General features: G+C 35.2%; 1 protein-coding gene across 4 annotated transcripts in view; it reads right to left on the reverse strand.

Moving 5' to 3' along the window:
- Positions 1–5,632: 5,632 nt before the first annotated feature.
- Positions 5,633–19,584, reverse strand: part of LOC126013639 (myosin-2) — a 37,957-nt gene continuing 24,005 nt past the window's right edge. For all 4 annotated transcript variants that reach the window (XM_049776762.1, XM_049776761.1, XM_049776763.1 and 1 more), the window contains exons 22-38: positions 19,369–19,545; positions 19,139–19,284; positions 18,967–19,057; positions 18,492–18,881; positions 17,739–17,865; positions 16,853–16,971; positions 16,550–16,746; positions 15,253–15,436; positions 15,010–15,175; positions 14,787–14,911; positions 14,311–14,619; positions 14,021–14,224; positions 13,194–13,319; positions 12,916–13,086; positions 12,460–12,564; positions 10,128–10,223; positions 5,633–5,782 (exon numbers count right to left, since the gene is read on the reverse strand). In XM_049776762.1, coding sequence (XP_049632719.1) covers positions 5,633–5,782; positions 10,128–10,223; positions 12,460–12,564; positions 12,916–13,086; positions 13,194–13,319; positions 14,021–14,224; positions 14,311–14,619; positions 14,787–14,911; positions 15,010–15,175; positions 15,253–15,436; positions 16,550–16,746; positions 16,853–16,971; positions 17,739–17,865; positions 18,492–18,881; positions 18,967–19,057; positions 19,139–19,284; positions 19,369–19,545 — 2,883 coding nt within the window. The remainder of the gene's footprint in view (positions 5,783–10,127; positions 10,224–12,459; positions 12,565–12,915; positions 13,087–13,193; positions 13,320–14,020; positions 14,225–14,310; positions 14,620–14,786; positions 14,912–15,009; positions 15,176–15,252; positions 15,437–16,549; positions 16,747–16,852; positions 16,972–17,738; positions 17,866–18,491; positions 18,882–18,966; positions 19,058–19,138; positions 19,285–19,368; positions 19,546–19,584) is intronic.

Raw genomic sequence — 19,584 nt, forward strand, 5'->3', positions numbered from 1 at the left:
GAATGTTGTACTCCCAAGTTTGATCCCTGTTCCTGCCAGGAGTAATCCTTGTGTAAAGAGCCATGAGTAAGCTCTGAGCACTACAGAAAGTGGTCCCCAAATAAAGCAAAACAAAGATATTCAGAAGTCCAGCCATTGTATTTAATAAAGTAAATATTATTTATTCACTGACCAATTGAACACTGAGTATTGTCTTGGGTATAACCACTTCCCTGGTTTGGCTGGAAGTGAAATGTCAGTCTCTCATTTCAGTGCCAGTGTTGACAGATACTTAAATCATGCACTTGGAAAGAGTTTATTGTTTCTGGCTCAATTACAGTATAATGCTGTAGCTGCTGTTTCAATTGTTATATAGTTATTTTATAAGTTGCCTATTATTGACTTGTATAGAATAAAAAGATAAGTAATTACAGCCTTTTCTTCAACTTTGCCACACATGATTATCTTCAAATTAAATTGTAAGTATCTTGCAAGCAAAGAACTATATTCTAAGATATCCTTCATAATTTTGTGAGGCATATCCAATAGTGCTCAGGGCTTACATCTTGCTCTGTACTTAGTAAAAACTCCCGCCACACTCTGGGAATCATACGTAGTGCTGGGAATTGAACACTTGGTGCAAGGCAAGCACCTTAACAATTTGTACTAACTCACTTTGCCAGACTAATTCTTGCATTGATGGTTAATTTATGATGAATACAGGAAGAGCTCAAAGCTGGTTTTGAGAACTAAAATAATAATGAATATGTTGCTGAAATTCTTGGCTCTATCTTGTATCATAAGTATTTTTAATAGAGAATTGACATTTGTAAAGATAATAAAATTAGGAAATGTGGCTTTTTAATATTTTTTGTTAAAATATACTCTTACTTATATTTTCTCTTGTTTCTGCCTCACAACTTTGACACTTGTTTTTCTTCACTTGTCTTTAATATTTGTCAAGAATTAATGATATGTAATAACTTTTTCATAAAATTTGAATAGCTTTTTATAAATATTTTACAAAACTGTTTCAAAATTTTTCTTATAACTCCGATGTTATTAACCTAGGCAAAATAACAATGCTATTTGATTTATTTTATTAAAAATTTCTTTCCAGAGGGCCAGAGCAGTGATGCAAGCAGAAGGGCATTTGCTTTATGTGTTCAGTGGTTAGAACCCCCTGACATCCTATAATGGTCCCCCAAGAAAGGAGCAATTTCTGAGCACATAGCCAGGAATAAACATTGAGTGTTACCAGATGTGGTCCAAAAACCAAAAAATTTTTTTCTTTCCAAGATATCTTTAAAAAGCATATATGGATAAATTTTTATACATTCCAAGTCAAAGTATGAAGATTCAACTAGAGAATTATAATTTCCTTTCTTTTAGTAAATGTTTGTATCACTTTTATGTTAATCTTTAATTTTTCAATTTATATACTATGAAGTGAGTTTAGATTTAAGACATTTTCTAAGACAAGAATGTTATTATATTTATTCACTCATGAAACATATTAAGTATTTTCATTTTACAGTGTTGAGTAAAAGTTGTAGCATAATAAATTTACATTTTCTCAATCAATGAATAACAAGACTTTGTAATTCAATTTGTAATATTGTAATTCAATTTGTTAAAAGACAAACTACTATACTAAAACTAGAAAAAAGTTTGACATAAAAATGCTAAACACTCTAAGAAAACATTTTATATATATTGAGAAGTTATAAATTAATGATAACTAGTTCTCTAAGTTGACTTCAGTTTTTTTTTTTAAGAAAACATGATTAGCCCTAAAATTTAATTTTTATTGTTGTAACTTTTGCACACTCAGAACACTGCAGAAAATTTCTTGGACCATGTGAAGAATGAATAAAAAAATCAATCTTACCTTAGTGATGCAACCTCAAAGTAGATTAGAACTGTATGAAAAAGAGCACATTTATTCTGATTAAATTCTAATTAAATTCTAACAAAGCCCAATAATACTATACTTTTTAGCCAAGAACTGGAAGGCTAACTTATCTAATTATAATTGTTATAGAGTTAAGTTGGTGCTTCCCTGGAAAGGACAGCCAGGGTCAGTGGGAGCCAGGATGTGTGGCATGAGTCTGAGCAGCCAGACATCTCTTAGTGTTCCTCAGACAGAGCTTTGTCCCCACATACACTTACCTTGAAGCTTTATGAGGAAAGACAAGTCATACTCATTCCTAGTGTTCTTTTATAGGATCAGAGATGGAAAACATGTAGCCTCCTCCTCTTTCTTAAAACATATTTGGCAAAACACACTTTTGGCAATGAATGTCTCCAAGCATAATTCCCTTCATATTAAAGATGTTTGGATATAATTAGAAATATTTCCTCTCACATTGGGTTAAGTATATGAATCAATCTCCTATAAATAATTTGAGTTGTAGGCAATCTGAAAGTGATCTGCCTTTGGAATAATGCAAGGTGTTGTTTCGAAGACAGCTCTGTTCTGGAATCCCTGGACTTTGTTGCCCTCTGTTCTTCTGTTTCACTGAGTTGCCTCTGTGAAATCTTTTCAACTGCCTGTATAATTGGAGATATTATACCAGGGAGAGATGTTTCTGTTCTTGACCAGAGTGTTATGTTATAAAAAAAATTCAGTTTCTCCCAAGACAGCATGGTCTTGATTTATTGTACTTTTTTAAGGATTCTTAGAAATTTAATTAAAAACTTGCCTCATCAATATTAACCAGTAAATGAGGGATTTCTCCAAAAATGATTTCTCTTCAACCAGATACTCAGCTATATATTTCACATTTCCTTACCGAGAATATTTGAATATTATTTTCTACTTAAATTAAAAATATATAAAAATATCATGACTTACAAAATTATTTATAGTTGAATTTTAGACATGCAATAATTTAGCACTGATCCCATGACCAGTGTAAATGTCTCTCCAGTAGTTTCCCCCAATTTAAAAAATATCTATTTGTTTAATTGACTCTGTCACCTTTTGCCTACTTTTGTCATTATTTCTATGTTCTTGAACTTAGATTTCAATCGATTTTATGAAAATTGTTTTCCTGGAAAAATACCATATCTGGGGATTTTTAATAGCTACAGAATGTATTACTGTCAGGAAGCACCTGATACATATGCCTCATTTTACTGTGCTTTTATTATTTTTTTAACTATACTCAGCTCTGCTCAGGGCTCTGCTCTCAGGAATCACTCCTGGTGGGCAAAGGAGACCAGGTGGGATCCTGGATACTGCATTGACAGCCTGCAACGCAAACGCCCTACCCAATGTGGTATCGCTCCAGCCCCTGATATACTCCATTTTACTACGAAAGTAACTGCAAATCAAAAGGTCTTTACAAATTGCACTTGGTCACCTGGTTGCAATCCAGTGTGCTTGTTGATAACACTCCAAATAGAATTCTGGAATAGAACATTCAATGAAGTTGATTAATGCCACGGGAAAGGTATTTCTAAGAATGGTTGCGTTTAATACAATGTTGCAACACCCATCCTGTCACAAGTATTCATTTCCAGCCACCAACATCCCAAATTTTCCTCCCATCTCCAAATCCCCCAGCTTGCTTCTATGGCACATTCATTCATTCATTCATTTCTCCTCTCTTCCCTCTCTCTCCCCTTTCTCTCCTCTCTCTCTCCTCTCTATCTTCTCTCTCTTTCCTCTCTCTCTTTCTCTCCCCTCTCTCTCCTCTCTCTCTTCTCTCTCTCTCTGTCCTCTCTAACTCTCTCTCTCATACATTTATTTTTCTTTTAGGTACAGTGATTCTCAATATTGTTAATTAGAGGGTATCAAGCATATCACTTTAGCACCTCCTTTTGGCACCCATTTCTTTTGAGAGAGATTGTTTCCAACTATCATTGTCATAGTGGTCACATATTTTTAATAGACAAAAAGTGTAATGTTTGGTCACTGCTACCAAATGATGAGGCATGTATACATTTTAAGTGATTTTGAAAAATAGTAAAATAGCAAGATCAATAAATAACACAAGGGATTCCATACCCTTGTATGGACATTTTAACACTGTGTATCCTAATAATCTGCTGCAATGCTTTATTGTGTGTCTAAGTTAAAGTCTCTTCCCATGAGACCTATTTATTATTTTTAAATTTTGTCTTTGAGGGCTACAAGCAATGGTGCTCCTGGGAGTAGTTTTTCCTTTTTCTTTATTGTTTTGGGGCCATACCTAGTGACAATCAGGGGTTACTCCTGGCTATGCTGTCAGAAATCGCTCCTGGCTTGGGGGACCATATGGGATGCAAGGAATTGACCTGTGGTCTGTCCTAGATTAGCATGTAGAAAGGCAAATACCCTACCTCTAATGCCACTGCTCTGACCCCTCCTTGGAGTACTTGTGGATGGCTCCTGACAGTCCCTGGGGACCATAAATTAGTAGGGATTGAGCCTGGGTCTCTTGCATCCCAATTATAAATTTCAGACTTTTGAGTCATCTCCCTATTTTCTCAAAGGCATTCAAACCAATACCCTTAATCATAATTTGACTCTTTCTTTGTGCTGCCCAGGATGGCTATATTTGTTACTATGCAGTTAAAAAAATGCAGTTTAAAAAAATCTTGATTTTTGACAAAAGATAATAGAGATAATACAGGAGGTAAGTCTGCCTTGTGCGTGGCTTACCCAAATTTGATCCCTGGGACCATAAGTATTACTATATGGTCCCTTAGGCACTACGAAGTTTGATTCTTGCACACAACTTCTGGGTGTGGCACAGTTGAAATGGTTTCCAGGATTCCATCCAGTCATCCCATATGGTTCTCCAAGATCTCTTGAATTCAGAGCAAAGAGTAATCCTTGAATACCATTAGATGTTTCCAAAAGCAAAAATAAAAATATCACTTTAAATTTTACTTGATTACTCAGGATATCAAAAAGTATAGAAATAGTTTATGTTTAACTGATATTACATTATGAAATATAGAATAACATTCTATTTGCTCCAGACTCTATAACCACCCTGTCACTTTGTAGAGAGAAGAGTTACACTCCTCTCTTCTACTTCATTTTGTTTTGTGCCACAACCAACTGTGTTTATGTGTTTAAGTCCTACTCCTGGCTCTGCACTCAAGTATAACTCTTGCGGGGGGATGGGGGGGGGAAGTGTAGGTCAAAATGGTGATTGAACCAGAATGTTCTCTGTGTACAAAGCAAGTGCTCTACCTGCTTGCTGTACTATTGCTCAGGGATTACTCTTAGTTCTATGCTCAGGGAGCACTACTGACTGCTCAGGAATTACTGTTGAAAGTGCTTGAAAAATGATATGGGATATGAGAAATTTCACCTAGGTTAGTCGAATGCAAGGCAAGAACAATATGTACTGTACTCTCACTCCAGTCCCAAACAAATATATAGTCTTACAGTATTACTATAGACTTAAAAAAAAGAAAATATGTAGAAATAATTTCATGATAGGTTGAATGATATTATTTGTAATAATTTGTAATAATTCAAACTTAAATTTTTGGGAAAGAAAAGCAAAGACAAGTCTAAAGATATAGCTTGAAAAGTATCCATACTCTTTATTTCCTTTAAAAAAAGGCATAACAAGTCATAAATATAGATACTTCATATCTTTTGTTATTTTTAGTTATTCCATAGAATCAGATAGGGATTATCTGCTCTTTATTCACTCATAATCTTCGTATGAACCTCTCGGCTCTTCACTCGTAATTTGTTGACTTGGGACTCAGCAATGTCTGCCCTTTCCTCAGCCTCTTCCAGTTCATGCTGTATCTTGCGGAATTTAGATAAGTTTGTGTTGGACTGTTCCTCCTGAGAATAAAAATGCAATCATAAGGAATTAACATTGTGCCATTTCTAATTTATATAGTCACATAGAAATAAAATAGTAGGCATAGATCTTGAAAAACTCAGGAGGAAGCATTATTATCTTACTCCCTTCTAGATTTTTCTTATCATAAAAATAAGATTTATTTGTAAATTGATGTTCATAAATAATTACACCTTTGTTTTCAAATACAAAACATTAATTTATAAGTACAAATTCAGAAATTAAGTACTGTATAGTGTACTAAACAGATGTCTATTAACAGTTGACGTAAGGTGATAATTATTTTCTTAACTCAGATTCCGTAATAGTTTCTTCAAGTTTAAATACATGTTGAATATGTTCTGTTATGCTTCATAATTCAAAACCAGCAGAGTTTTAGTCTACATTCTATATGTAGACTATGGCAATATCTCTAATATTAAGTGACATTATTGTATATAAGCCTATTTAAGCTAGAGTAAAAAGTTCAGTGACTCAATATTTTATCTTAAAAACAATAACCATGATTGAACCTGCCCTTAATTTTTTGTGTTTTTTTGTTTTGTTTTGTTTTGTTTGGCCACACCCAGTGGCACTCAGGGGTTACTCCTGGCTCTGTGTTCAGAAATTGCTCCTGGATCAGGGGACCATATGGGATGCCAGGAATCAAACCCACATTCATCCTGGGTCAGCCACATGCAGAGTCCTAGCACTGTGTTTTTACTCTGGCCTCCTGCCCTTTTTTTTTCCTCCTATTTTTCTTGAACAGGAATTAATGTAAGAATTAATGTTTCATAACATGATTTAAAGAGCATCCCACCATTTCTTTTCCCTTTGAATGGTTTATAGAGTTCGTGATTATCTGTTCTTAAATTTTTTTAAAGTCCTAGCTGTTTCTAAGTACATTTTCAGAAGGAATTCAGAAACAAATATTAAACAGACTCAGTAATATATTCTCCTAATAAAATAATCAATTTCTTCAAAAATTTTATTTTTCGGGGCCGGAGAGATAGCATGGAGGTAAAGCGTTTGCCTTTCATGCAGGAGGTCATCGGTTCGAATCCCGGCGTCCCATATGGTCCCCCGTGCCTGCCAGGAGCAATTTCTGAGCCTGGAGCCAGGAATAACCCCTGAGCACTGCCTGGTGTGACCCAAAAAAAAAAAAAAAAAAAATTTTATTTTTCTAATGAGAAGAGATGAACAGAGAAGTCACCAGAAAGATAGTAAATCTACATATGAACTAGTGCTCATTGTCATTTATGATTAGGTAAATGTAAATAAAAGCAAAATCAATGCTCAACAGTGAGAATAAAATATATTAAAAAGTCTAGAAGCATCCCGTGTTAGTGGGATTGTGGTGAGAAAGATTTACTCATTAACTGTTGGTGGAAGTATCATCTGCTACAAACTATATGGAAAGCAACATGGATATTCCTTTTTTTAACAGAAAAGTAGGACTAGAACTGTTCAACACAGCCATGTCACTTTTTGGCATCTACCTAATCATAAAAATGTTAATTTGAAAAGATAAATGCATATATATTTTTACTGAAGTATTTAGTATAATAGTGAAGACATAGAATTACCCCCATATTCTCAAATACAGATAACTGGATCAAGAACTTTGGGTATATATTTTTTTATACAATGAAATGAAAACATGCAGTTTTCCATGATATGTGTTGAGCAAAATTACTTAGTGCTGAGTGAAATAATTTAGAAGGAAAGGAAATAATGCAGAATTATCTCTCATATGTGAGATTTAATGGTGCACTATTCACGAGCAATCAATGGTCCAAGGGCTGCAGAATTGGAGAAAGTTGGTCTACAGAACCAACGGAAAGGGATTTGAAAAGAAAGGTCTCTGGGATTATGCTAAAGGGAAATAGATATTATGATAGTAGATACACTGTTGATAACCAGAATTAACAGTATGAACAACAATAGCACCTCAATCATTTTTAAAATACTCTTTTTGGGTCATATTTTTATTTATATTAAAAATAAGTCTCTACTAATATTTTTATCTTTCTCTGTCCTAATAAGTATATATTTTATATCTTTTCTCTTGATTAAATTCTTTCTGAGTAAATTTATTCTCAAATATTATCAGACATAATAAAAATAACATTAAAATTGGGACAGAGAACTAGTATAGTGGGTAGAGCAATTGCCTTGCATGCAGCCAACTCCAGTTTGATCCCTGAAACCACATATGATCCTGTAAGCCCCAAAAGGTGATCTATGATACAGAGTCAGGAGTAAGCCCTAAGCATCACCAGGTGTGGTTAAAAAATATTTTAAAAAGTACTCTCTAATCTTAATTTATACCTGTATGTTTAATAGTACTGTAAGTTTCATGTATATTGTGATTTTTTGCTTATAATTTTTTAATGAATGATGAGTTAATTTGTTCATATAATTGTTTTGTTTTGTTTTGTTGCCACACCCAGTGATGCTCAAGGGTTACTCCTGTCTAGGGGTTACTCCTGGCTATGGGCTTAGAAATCACTCCTGGCTTGGGAGACCATATGGGACTCTGGGGAATCAAACTGTGGTCTCTCCTACGCTAGTGCGCGCAAGGCAGATGCCTTATACCTTGCGCCACTGCTCTGGCCCCCATATAATTTTTAATTATTTGGTTTCTTGACACATCAGGCAGTACTCAGGAACTACTCCTGGCTCTGTTTAGGAATCACTCTTGGGACCATATGGGAAACAGAGAAACAAATACTAATTGGCTTCAGCTCTTTACTCTGTACTATCCTTCTGGCCATATATTGATATATAATAAAAACTTATGATTAAATTAAATTAAATTAAAACAGCTTTGGGACCAGAGCAGTGGCACAAGCAGTAAGGCGTCTGCCTTGCCTGAGCTAGCCTAAGCCGGACTGCGGTTCAATCCCCAGGTGTCCCATATGGTCCCCCAAGCCAGGAGCGATTTCTGAGCGCAAGCCAGGAGTAGTAACCCCTAAGTGTCACTGGGTGTGGCCCCAAAACCAAAAATAATAAAATGATTTAAGAACAGCTTTGACTTTACTGGTTTGTAAACTTAGGATCTTCCTTATAATATTTTTACAATTAGTAATATTTTAGCACTTGAATTATTTTCATTTCCATTTTTGCCACACCCTGTAGTGCTTAGGAGTTACTCCTGGCTCTGTGCTCAGAAACCCTCCTGGCAGGCTCGAAGGACCATATCGGATACTGGGGAATGAACCAGGATTATCAACATGCAAGGCAAATGCCCTACCTACTATGCTATCATTTCAGCAATTCCAATTTTTAATGCAATGTTATATAAGGAAGTTAGTTTTGTAATTCTAGTATTATGGACAATTTTGTTTATATTTCTTCACATTTTCATCACACGGTGGCTATAAAAATATAGTTGTCCAATGGGTGATCCAAAAAATTTTAAAGTGATTTGCTTTCCTTCTTTTTTTCTTTCTCTTTCTTCCTTCCTACCTTCCTTCCCACCCTCTCTTTTAATTCCCTCCCTCTTCCTTCCTTTTTTCTTCATTCCCTCCCTTCTTCCTTCCCTTCTTCCATTCCTTACTTACCTTCTTCCTTCCTTCCCTCCCTCCCTTCTTCCTTCCCTTCTTCCATTCCTTACTTACCTTCTTCCTTCCTTCCCTTCCTCCCTTCTTCCTTCCTTCCTTCCTTCCTTTTTTCCTTCATTCCCTCCCTTCTTCCTTCCTTCCTTCCCTTCTTCCATTCCTTCCTTCCCTTCTTTCTTTCTTTCTTCCTTCCCTCCCTTCTTCCTTCCTTCCTTCTTCCTTCCTTCCCTTCTTTCATTCCCTTCCTTCCCTCCTTCCTTCCTTCCTTCCTTCCTTCCTTCCTCCTTCCTTCCTTCCTTCCTTCCTTCCTTCCTTCCTTCCTTCCTTCCCTCCCTCCCTCCCTCCTTCCTTCCTTCCTTCCTTCCTTCCTTCCTTCCTTCCTTCCTTCCTTCCTTCCTTCCTTCCTTCCTTCCTTCCTTCCTTCCTTCCTTCCTTCCTTCCTTCCTCTATTTCTGAACTTTTTCTTCATAGTTGTGATTTTACATTTGTAAAGGTTTCTTCATATATTGAACATTTACTTGAAAATAAACTTATAAATATTATATTGAGACATTGGTGCAAATAATTAAAGATGTCTATAAACAGTGTCTTTGCCATGAGAAATAGCATATATAATTGATTTAGAAAATAGTTTTTATGATCACCTGTTCAGTGTACTATAATTCAGAGATTAAAATTTGATGATCTATCAAGTCATGAAATAAAATTTAAAAATCACATTAAAAACAAAGGAGACTAAAAACCTAGATTTTCTTATAAAATTTGCAATGTTAGTTATACTCACAGCCTCCTCAGCTTGTCTTTTGTAAGATTTCACTTTAGCCTGAAGTTTATCTACCAAATCCTGAAGTCTGACGATATTTTTCCGATCTTCTTCAGTCTGGAAGATGATAAAATCAATAGATCTTATTTCAAAAGTATGTGACTATATGAGAAGTTCACATATCAGTAGTAGTCAAGAAAATTACTTTTAAAAATAACATTATTCAAAAATTGGTTGCACTCTAGATACAAAAAAAATGAATCATAAAGTAAAGAGATCAAGGAGTCTAGCTCATTTAAAACAGAATCCCCAAACATCAAGTATCGAGGAATCAACTTAATAAAAGACATAGTAGATCTCTATACCATAAGTTTAAATCATTTAATAATGTAAAAGAATAACTTAGGAAATGGAAAATAATCCATGCTTTTGCATCGGAAGTATCGATATTATTAAAATTGGCTACTCTGCTTAAACTATTAAATAGATTCAAAGCAATTTCTATCCAAATTCATATGATATTTTTCAAGTACCTAAAAATGCCAATATAAAGTTTATGTGGAATCAGAAGAGACCATTAGTAGCCAATACCATGCTGAAAAATAAGAAATGTGGAGGAATATCATTGCCTAATTTAAACTGTATTATAAGTTTACAGTGATTAACACCCCATAGCCCCATATATATGGACAGTTAATATATATATGAAAATATATATAAAGTATCTAAGAGCATAAAATAAAGATAGTTGCTTTAACAAATGAAGCTGGAAAACTGGATAGCTACATATAAGAAATTAAAACTTAATTCTTATCTCACACCTTACACAAGTCAATTCAAAGTAGATCAGAGACCTAGATATATGACCAGAAAAATATAAGGTGCATTGAGGAAAAATATGCAGAACATTCCAAGATTTTGACATTAAAGTCATCTTCAATGAACTGATACCACTGTCAAAGGCAACAAAATAAAAAAATTAAAAAAATGAGGAGGCTGAAGCTATAATGCAGCAGTAGGGCATTTGCCTTGCACATGGCTGACCCAGGAACTGGGTTCAATCCCTGGCATCCCATATGGTCCCCCAAGCCAGGAGCTATTTCTGAGCTCAGAGCCAGGAGTAACCTGGAGTCACCTGGTGTGGCCCCAAAATCAAAATGAATAAATAAACAAGTGAAGCTACATTAAATTCATGTAGTTAATCAATATAGTTAAATAATTTTTTTTTGTATAGCAGTATGGACATGAGCTAACACTATAAGACAGCTAACTGAATGGGAAAAATATTTGCATTCAACAATTCAGGTAAGGGTTTAATATCCAGGATATATAAAATATTTATCAAAATCAACAAAAGCAAGTTCAAAAATCCTATAAAAATGGGAAGAAGTGAACAGACATTTCTCAAAGGACAATTACTAGTAGGCAAATAATAAAATTCTCTGTATCACTTATCATTACAGATCTAAATCAATGTGGAAATTAGACATCATAACAATGATAATGGCAAATATCAAAAATAATCTGTGCTGGTGGGAATGTTGTCTGATTCAATCCTTATGAAAAATGGTATAGAGACTTCTGATTAAACTTAGAATTCAACTGCCATATGACCCAACAAATCTTCTGTTGAGTATATATTGCCAGGACTTAAAAATGTTTATTCAAAAAGAAATATGCACACAATTATTTATTGCTGTAATGAGACAACTGCTAAAATATGGAATCAACCTTGGAGTCCAATGAGAGATTAATGGATTATAAAGATGTGGTACATATACACAATAGCTGCATGGAATTAATGAAATGAAATTCACTACAACTTGGTTGAAACTGGAAGATATAGTGTGAATGAAGTAAGCCCGAAGAGAGAGATAAACACAGGGTGATCTCACTTATCTGTGTTATATAAAATATTTGCATTAGGAAATGTAATGTAATAAAGCAGATATTTATATCATTCTTGATCCCAGATAAAGGGAAGAAATGGACAGAGAATAAAAGAAATCAAGGTAGGAAAAAAGGGGATGAGAAAGAGAAGTAATGGAGCAATAGAGGTCTGAACTTCAGTCCTGGGAATGTGGGAGAATGGTATAGCTATGCATTCAAAACAGACTCCACAACACTGAAAACATGAGATGCAAGTTGAAACCACCAAACTTTAATGTGCCTGCCAAGGTGGGGGAGGTAGTTGGGTAGTGGAGGATGATTGTGTATGGGAGCATGATTATGGCAGTTGACATTTGTGGTTGTGGTGTTGAAATACTATAGCCTAAAAACCAACTATTAATAACTTTGTAAACCATGGTTCTTTAATTAAATTAAAAAATTCAAAATAAAAGTGATGTTGTACCTGATAAGTAAGTTCCTTCACTCTTCTTTCATGTTTACGAAGACCTTTGACAGCTTCAACATTACGCTTTTGCTCACTTTCAACCTCTCCTTCCAGCTCACGTACCTGAAAATGAAAGGTTTAAGGGTCCCAGTCACATGAGTGGTATAGCAATTTGGCAAGTGGAAATGTCTACTACAGAGCCAACAAAAATTAAAGCAGATTCAAACTACAAAAACCAAGTTGCCTGTCAAGGAGGCAAGCTCTGGGTTAGGAGGGAACCTGAGGACTATTGTAGAGGGAAATTAACTAGGAAATGGCATTGGTATTGGAATACTGCATGCCTGAAATTCAATTATAATCACTTTGCAAATCATAGTGTCTTAATAAAAATATTAATACAAAAATTTCTATGTAAAAGAATTTTGATTTAATAAGCCAATGATAGTAAATAAAAATAGATAAGAAGAAACTCACCCTGGCCTCCAGTTTCTGGATCTGCTTCTTCCCACCCTTCAGGGCCAATTGCTCAGCCTCATCCAATCGGAGCTGTAGGTCCTTAACTGTCTGCTCCATGTTCTTCTTCATCCGCTCCAGATGGGCACTAGTATCCTGCTCCTTCTTCAGCTCCTCAGCCATCATGGCAGCCTAATTAGTAAAAATAAATGAATAAATCATAATAATACAAATAAAAAAACTGGAAAAAGAATATCAAATGCTCAAGATTAATTGTTCCTGTGTTGCACTCTGCTTACATCAGTGATGGCCTTCTTGGCCTTTTCTTCTGCATTGCGGGCTTCCTGGACAATGTCTTCCATTTCTCCTTGAATTTGGGAAATATCTGTCTCTAGCTTCTTCTTGGTATTGATCAGGCTAGTGTTCTATTTAAAAATTCACAGAATTATTAATATGTTACCAATGTAATTATTTTACTTATTTTGCTTTTAGGTGAGCTTCCAGAGTTTGGAACCGGTACATCAGGGAGGCAATGTGGTACTAGAGGCCTTGTCCATGATCTAAATGTGTTCCAATTCTTTGACCTATCTTAAAAACCTTCATTTAAAATTTAGGTAAACATTTACAACACAAATATTCTTTGACTATCACATTTACCTGACACAAATATTCTTTGATTAAATTTGTTAAGCCAAACTAAATAAAATATAAATATTATAGAATATAACTATAAATGTGAAGCTCAAATAAGACTGAATAATTAATAGTACTATTTTACAACTGTTCTTTGCTAATCAGACCACCCAGTGGAATACTTTATTATAAATACTCTGATATTACATATATACACAAAAATATTAATAAATATAAATATTATGTTAACATAAAATGATATTTCAAGCTTGTATTAATTCAGAAAGTGAATTACTAATAATGTATAAATATTTAAAATTAATGTGTAGATTTCTATTAGCCCCAGAACCCTGGAGAAATTCCTCCTTCTGCCAAAATTAAAAATATATTTCTAATAACACAGTGGAATTGGGGAGAAGAATAAAATCTAGGTGTCATGTAAAAAAGTAAAGCTTATATTTATTTAAGATTAATTCTTTGTGTTTAAACTCACTTGGGTGTGTAAAAGCTGGACCCGCTCACTGGCATCCAAGAGTTCTTGTTCTGCAATTTTCCTGCTCCTCTCCGTTTGTTCCAAGGTGGCCCGCAGCTCCTCAATTTCAGCCTGAAGCAGGTTAGCTCTACGCTCTACCATGGCCAATTGTTCCTTTAGGTCCTCCTGGCCCCGGAGAGCATCATCCAGGTGGATCTGTGTGTCCTGTGGAATAAATGATTATTAAGACATTTTGTTTGTAGGTCTGCATTAACCCAACATCTCTGAGATCATCTCTCCAACCCACTGACCTTGAGGATGCCTTGGGTATTCCTGTAGTTCCTTAGGGCCTCTGCAGCCATGCGGTTAGAGTGATTCAACTGAATTTCCATTTCATTGAGGTCTCCCTCCATCTTCTTCTTAATCCTGATGGCATCATTCCTGCTCCTGATCTCAGCATCCAGTGTGCTCTGCATAGACTCCACCACTCTAATGTGGTTTCTCTTTAGCTGATCAATTTCTTCATCCTTCTCAGCGATTTTCCGATCAATTTCTGACTTGACTTGGTTCAACTCCAGCTGGATGCGCAGAATCTTTCCCTCTTCATGTTCAAGAGAGGCCTTAATGACAGCAAGGGTGTCATTAATGATGAATGAAGCATTGGGAAATTTTTCTGCATGATTTTTGTTATTTATTTATTTATTTATTTTTGTCTGTGTATATGGGCTAGTAGTTGTCTATGTTTATATGTTTATAATGTATATAGATAAATTTATTATATCTTTACCTCTGCTTCCTCTAAAGCAGTCTGGAGTTCAGACTTTTCTTGTTCCACTTGTTTCTTTATTTTCTCTAATTCATGGATCCTTTTACCTCCTTCTGCAATCTGCTCAGTGAGGTCTGAAATCTCCTCTGTTGTTAGGGTAAAAGAGAAGTAAATATTTGCTTAGACAGATGAAATAAGAATAAAATTACCCTTAAGCCACTTATTGAAAGTGAAATAGACTCACGCTGCAAGTTTTTGTTTTCACGTTTTAAAGTTTCTAAATGATCCAAAGATTCCTCATAGGCATTCTTCATCTTGAATAACTCAGTTCCTAGAGATCGGGCCTCCTTCTGCGAGGCCTCAAGTTCAGCATGGGTTTCCTCATATTTCTGTTTCCATTCTGCAAGGATCTGTAAAACCAGGATACTTTACCAACCTTAAATTATAAGGGAATGCAATAGGGAGCAAAGACTGCTATAGAAATCACCTTGTCAAAGTTCCTTTGTTTTTTATCCAGGGCTGCACAGGCTGCATTTGTTCTTTCCACATCCAGCATGAGATCCTCCACTTCATTCTGAAGCCTCTGCTTTGTTTTCTCTAGGGAAGCACATTTGGCATTCACAGCTTCTACATGTTCCTCTGCAGCTTGCAGACGTTGGGCCAACTTCTTCCTGGAAAATTATATATGTTTGTAAAATACGTGTAGCAAAACACACAAAAAAGAAATTCTCATTAAAAATTCTTTGATTAATTCATTCATTCAAAAATTCTGATGAATTTTATTTATGAAGAAGAACCTACCACAGTAGTAAACAAGACAAAAAATGTACATTAGGGAAGTTTACCCAAAAAATAACAGGAAAAAAATTAACAAGTGAAGAGCCAGGAAATAGTACAGGCCTAGCATGAGCACAACCATGCTTGATTTCTAGCACTACATATTTCCCTAAATATCACCAGATGGGACACTAAAGGTACACAAAACCTTGCCACAGATGCATTTGAGGCTCCCAGGATTACCAGAATTGGACCTATATCCCCAGAACCTTAGGGCACAAGTAATATAACAAGCTCTTGAATTAAACTGATGGCCAAGAATTGCTGTGGGTCTATCAGGCCTCTTGAGCACTACTTGAGGCCCCCCCTCAAAAACAAATTAGTAAGAAAATTTCAATATAATACAACTCAATATAGGAAAACAGAATAGATGTGAATGGCAACTATTCTATATATTCAGGAAAAGCATCCTCAAAGAGATTGTATTAAGCCAAGGTCTAAAAAAATGTCAGAGTTATAAGGAGATTGAAAGAGGGTTTTCTAGAAAGAGTTAATGTTAAGCAAAATTTAACAAAATTAAGCAGCTTTTAGGTTTATATACTTGACAAACAGCAATAATACTTGATCATTAATTTTATTGTCTTTTGTTATTCTTTTTATTCTGTTTTATTTTGCACCACATCTAGTTGCATAAAGGGTTTATTCCTGATTTTAGGCTCAGCGTTTACTCCTGTCACCAGTCAGATGTACATATGTGGTACTGAGGAATGAATCAGTATTGGCTTCATGCAAGGTAAATATTTTACCTGCTGCACTTTCTCTCCCCTCTTTGCTCTCTAAGTTATATCTTAGGTTAGGTTTTGAGGGCAGGGTACAATCTTGATTTATATGTTTTATTTTAGTGGCCTGCAAGTGCCTTTGAAACAGGAACTAAAACATTTGAGCAAATTCCTTGGATCTTCAAAGACATTGTAATTTTTCACACATTCTCTCACATAAACACCTACTTGGCTTCTTCTAGCTCCTCTGTACGTTGAATGGCATCTGTCTCATACTTGGTCCTCCACTGGGCAACTTCACTGTTGGCTTTTGATAATGCCCTTTGCAACTCAGCCTTGGATTCCTGTTCCTCCTCATACTGTTCCCGCAATAGGTCACAGTCATGGCGGGAAGACTGCAGGGCATGAGCCAAGGCATTCTTGGCCTGAGACAATATTTAATATTAAATTTTAAGTTTCAAGATATTTTAAGAGTTTATGAAATAGACTTTATTTTAGGGTCAGAAAAATGGGTATCATGATAGTAATTACCTTTGTCTCTTCTTCAAGTTGCCTTTTTATTTCCTCGATCTGTTGAGTAAATGCTTGCTTGCCCCTTGATAACTGAGACACCAAAGCCTCTTTTTCATCTAACTGGCGTGAAAATTCACCTGATAGACATAGGAATCTTTGAATCATTGATTACACTGAACAAAAAAATACAAATCCATATTAGAAATAGATTTAAAATGTTATGCTCCAATTTTTTAAAAATTGAACTATATAAAGGCAGGAGTGATAGCACAATGAGTAGGGCATTTGCCATGCTTTGTAGCCTACCCGAGTTTGATCCCTGACATTCTATATGGTGCCAATGATCAACACCAAAATTAATTCCTGAGTGTGAGTGAAGAGCCTGAACAGTGCTGGATGTGACTCAGTTAAAAAAAAAAGTTAAATTTTCTATCAACATCTTTGCTTACTGTCAAATTTTTCCTTACATATTAATCTGAATTAATAAATATTATTTCCATTACCTAATTCTTATATTTTCTTTATAGATAATTATCTAATGGCTTGGAACAAATCCTGGTGATAACTGTCAAAGGAGGACAAGAAGTATCTAATTCTACAAAGTCCTAGATTGAAAAGATATTTCTGATAAAATTATTTGTCCACTGCCCTATTCAGAAATATGATTCACTCTGTACATATTTAAAAAAAAGTTCAGTATGGCCAAATTCTTGATACATTTCAGGAGCTGAGCTTGACACAGTACTCAAAAATCTTTATCTCCAATGTTTTCTACAAATGACGTTGCAAGTAGTTTGAGTCTGAGTAGTACTTCATGTTTCTTCTGATGACTCAGACTACCAAGTCAATCGCTTTTAACCAAATCATCTTCACTCTCAGAAACCATGGCAAAAAAGTGAGTTACCGGATTCAGTTTGCAAGCGGCCCCTCTGGGTTGTCAGGTCATTTATCAGTCGCTGCTGCTCTTCTTCTTTTGATTTCAGTTCACTCACTTGGTCCTCTAGAGTGCGACACATTTTCTCTAAGTTAGCCTATGAAAAAGTGAAAATTTAAACAAAAAAATTTAATTTAAAATTTTCATTGATACAATTTGTTTTAAAATGTAAATTTATTTTGACATAAAACTAACCAGATTTTCTTATGTAATCCGCATAGACATTTTTATATTTAACACTTACTTTGATAAGTGGAATTTTCCACTTATACAAAAATGTTCCTGAAGTTCAATTCACCATAATACCAAAATTTAAATTGTATGTATAAATGTAAGATTTTGTAAGAATAGTATATAAGTACATGTTTTTATGTTTTGCTTTTTTTTTGGAATTTTGCTTATTAAATTTTAGATCTGTGTTTTCCAGTATAAATATGAGTTCCATATGAGTTTCTGTATGAGTATAAATGACATATTTTTAAGTTGAGGTTATCAGGTTGCTAGTGTTATCGGATCTTTGAGTTTTAGTTTCTATGTTACATAGAAATAATATGCTTTTCATTAATTTTCAGGCTCAATTTACAAATTCTTCAAGGTTGAAGGTATGCAACGTTTTCTGAAATGTATATAATACATTTGAATATTCATACATATATAAATATGATGTGTAAATAAAGTATGATTGCTTCTTTGAATAGCACAAATTTTCCAGAGTCTATGTACCTTAGCTTTAGAGACAGTATCTACATTACTAGCAAGGTCATCAATCTCCATCTTCATCTCACTCTTCTCCTTCTCCAGTTTCTGTTTGACCCTCTGCAGGTTGTCTATCTGCTCCCCAAGCTCAGCCACACTGTCCGCATGCTTCTTTCTCAAGGTGGCTGCAGTGGCCTCATGTTGCAGGGTTGCTTCCTCCAGGTCCCTGCGCATTTTCTGGAACTCAGCTTCCCGCTTCTTGTTCATCTCAATCTGGGCTGAAGTTGCCCCTCCAGCCTCTTCCAGTCGCTCACTGATCTCCTCCAGTTCCCGTGAGAGGTCGGAGCGCTGCTTCTCGGCTTTAGCCCTGGAAGCCCTCTCTGCCTCAATTTCCTCCTCCAACTCCTCTATGCGGGCCTGCGAGTGGTGAAAAGTGCAAAATTAGCTTCGTGGTATTATATTTATGCCTGTTTAGGGCAGACAAACAGAAATATGAACTTACTTGCAACTCTTTGATTTTCTTCTGTAGTTGAATGCCAAGGGCTTGTTCATCTTCAATCTTGTTTTGCAGATTGCCGATTTCAAATTCTTTCCTTTTTTAAAAGTAATAAAAACCACAATGGAACCCACATCTACCTCTGAAATAAATTGATAAATAATTCTTTCATACTTACTTCTTGAGCCTTTCATCAAACTGTTGTTTTTCATTTTCAATGTCCATTATGGACTCTTGGGCCAACTTGAGGTCCCCCTCAAGTTTTCTCTTTGCCCTTTCTAGGTCCATGCGAAGTTTCTTTTCTTGCTCCAAGGAACCCTCAAGCTAAATTTAATAACAAGTTATTGTCAAAAGGAATAATTAGTATAATTCACAAGAAAATTATTTTTTTGCTAATCTTAGACTTACATCATCTACTTGCTGCTCTAGCTTGATTTTAGCTTTGGTCAGAGTGTTGACTTTGTCCTCTTCTGCCTGCAAGTCATCCAGGGTCTGCTGGTGCGCCTCTTGGAGAGCCTTCTTCTCCTTGGTCAGTTTTGCAATGGTTTCATCTAGACCTGCCATTTCTTCTGTAAGATTTTTCACCTTGGAGAGTAAAATATACTTTGCTTTACATTTTGTATT

The sequence above is a fragment of the Suncus etruscus genome, chromosome 7 (assembly GCF_024139225.1).
Source record: "Suncus etruscus isolate mSunEtr1 chromosome 7, mSunEtr1.pri.cur, whole genome shotgun sequence".
Taxonomy (NCBI): Eukaryota; Metazoa; Chordata; class Mammalia; order Eulipotyphla; family Soricidae; genus Suncus; species Suncus etruscus.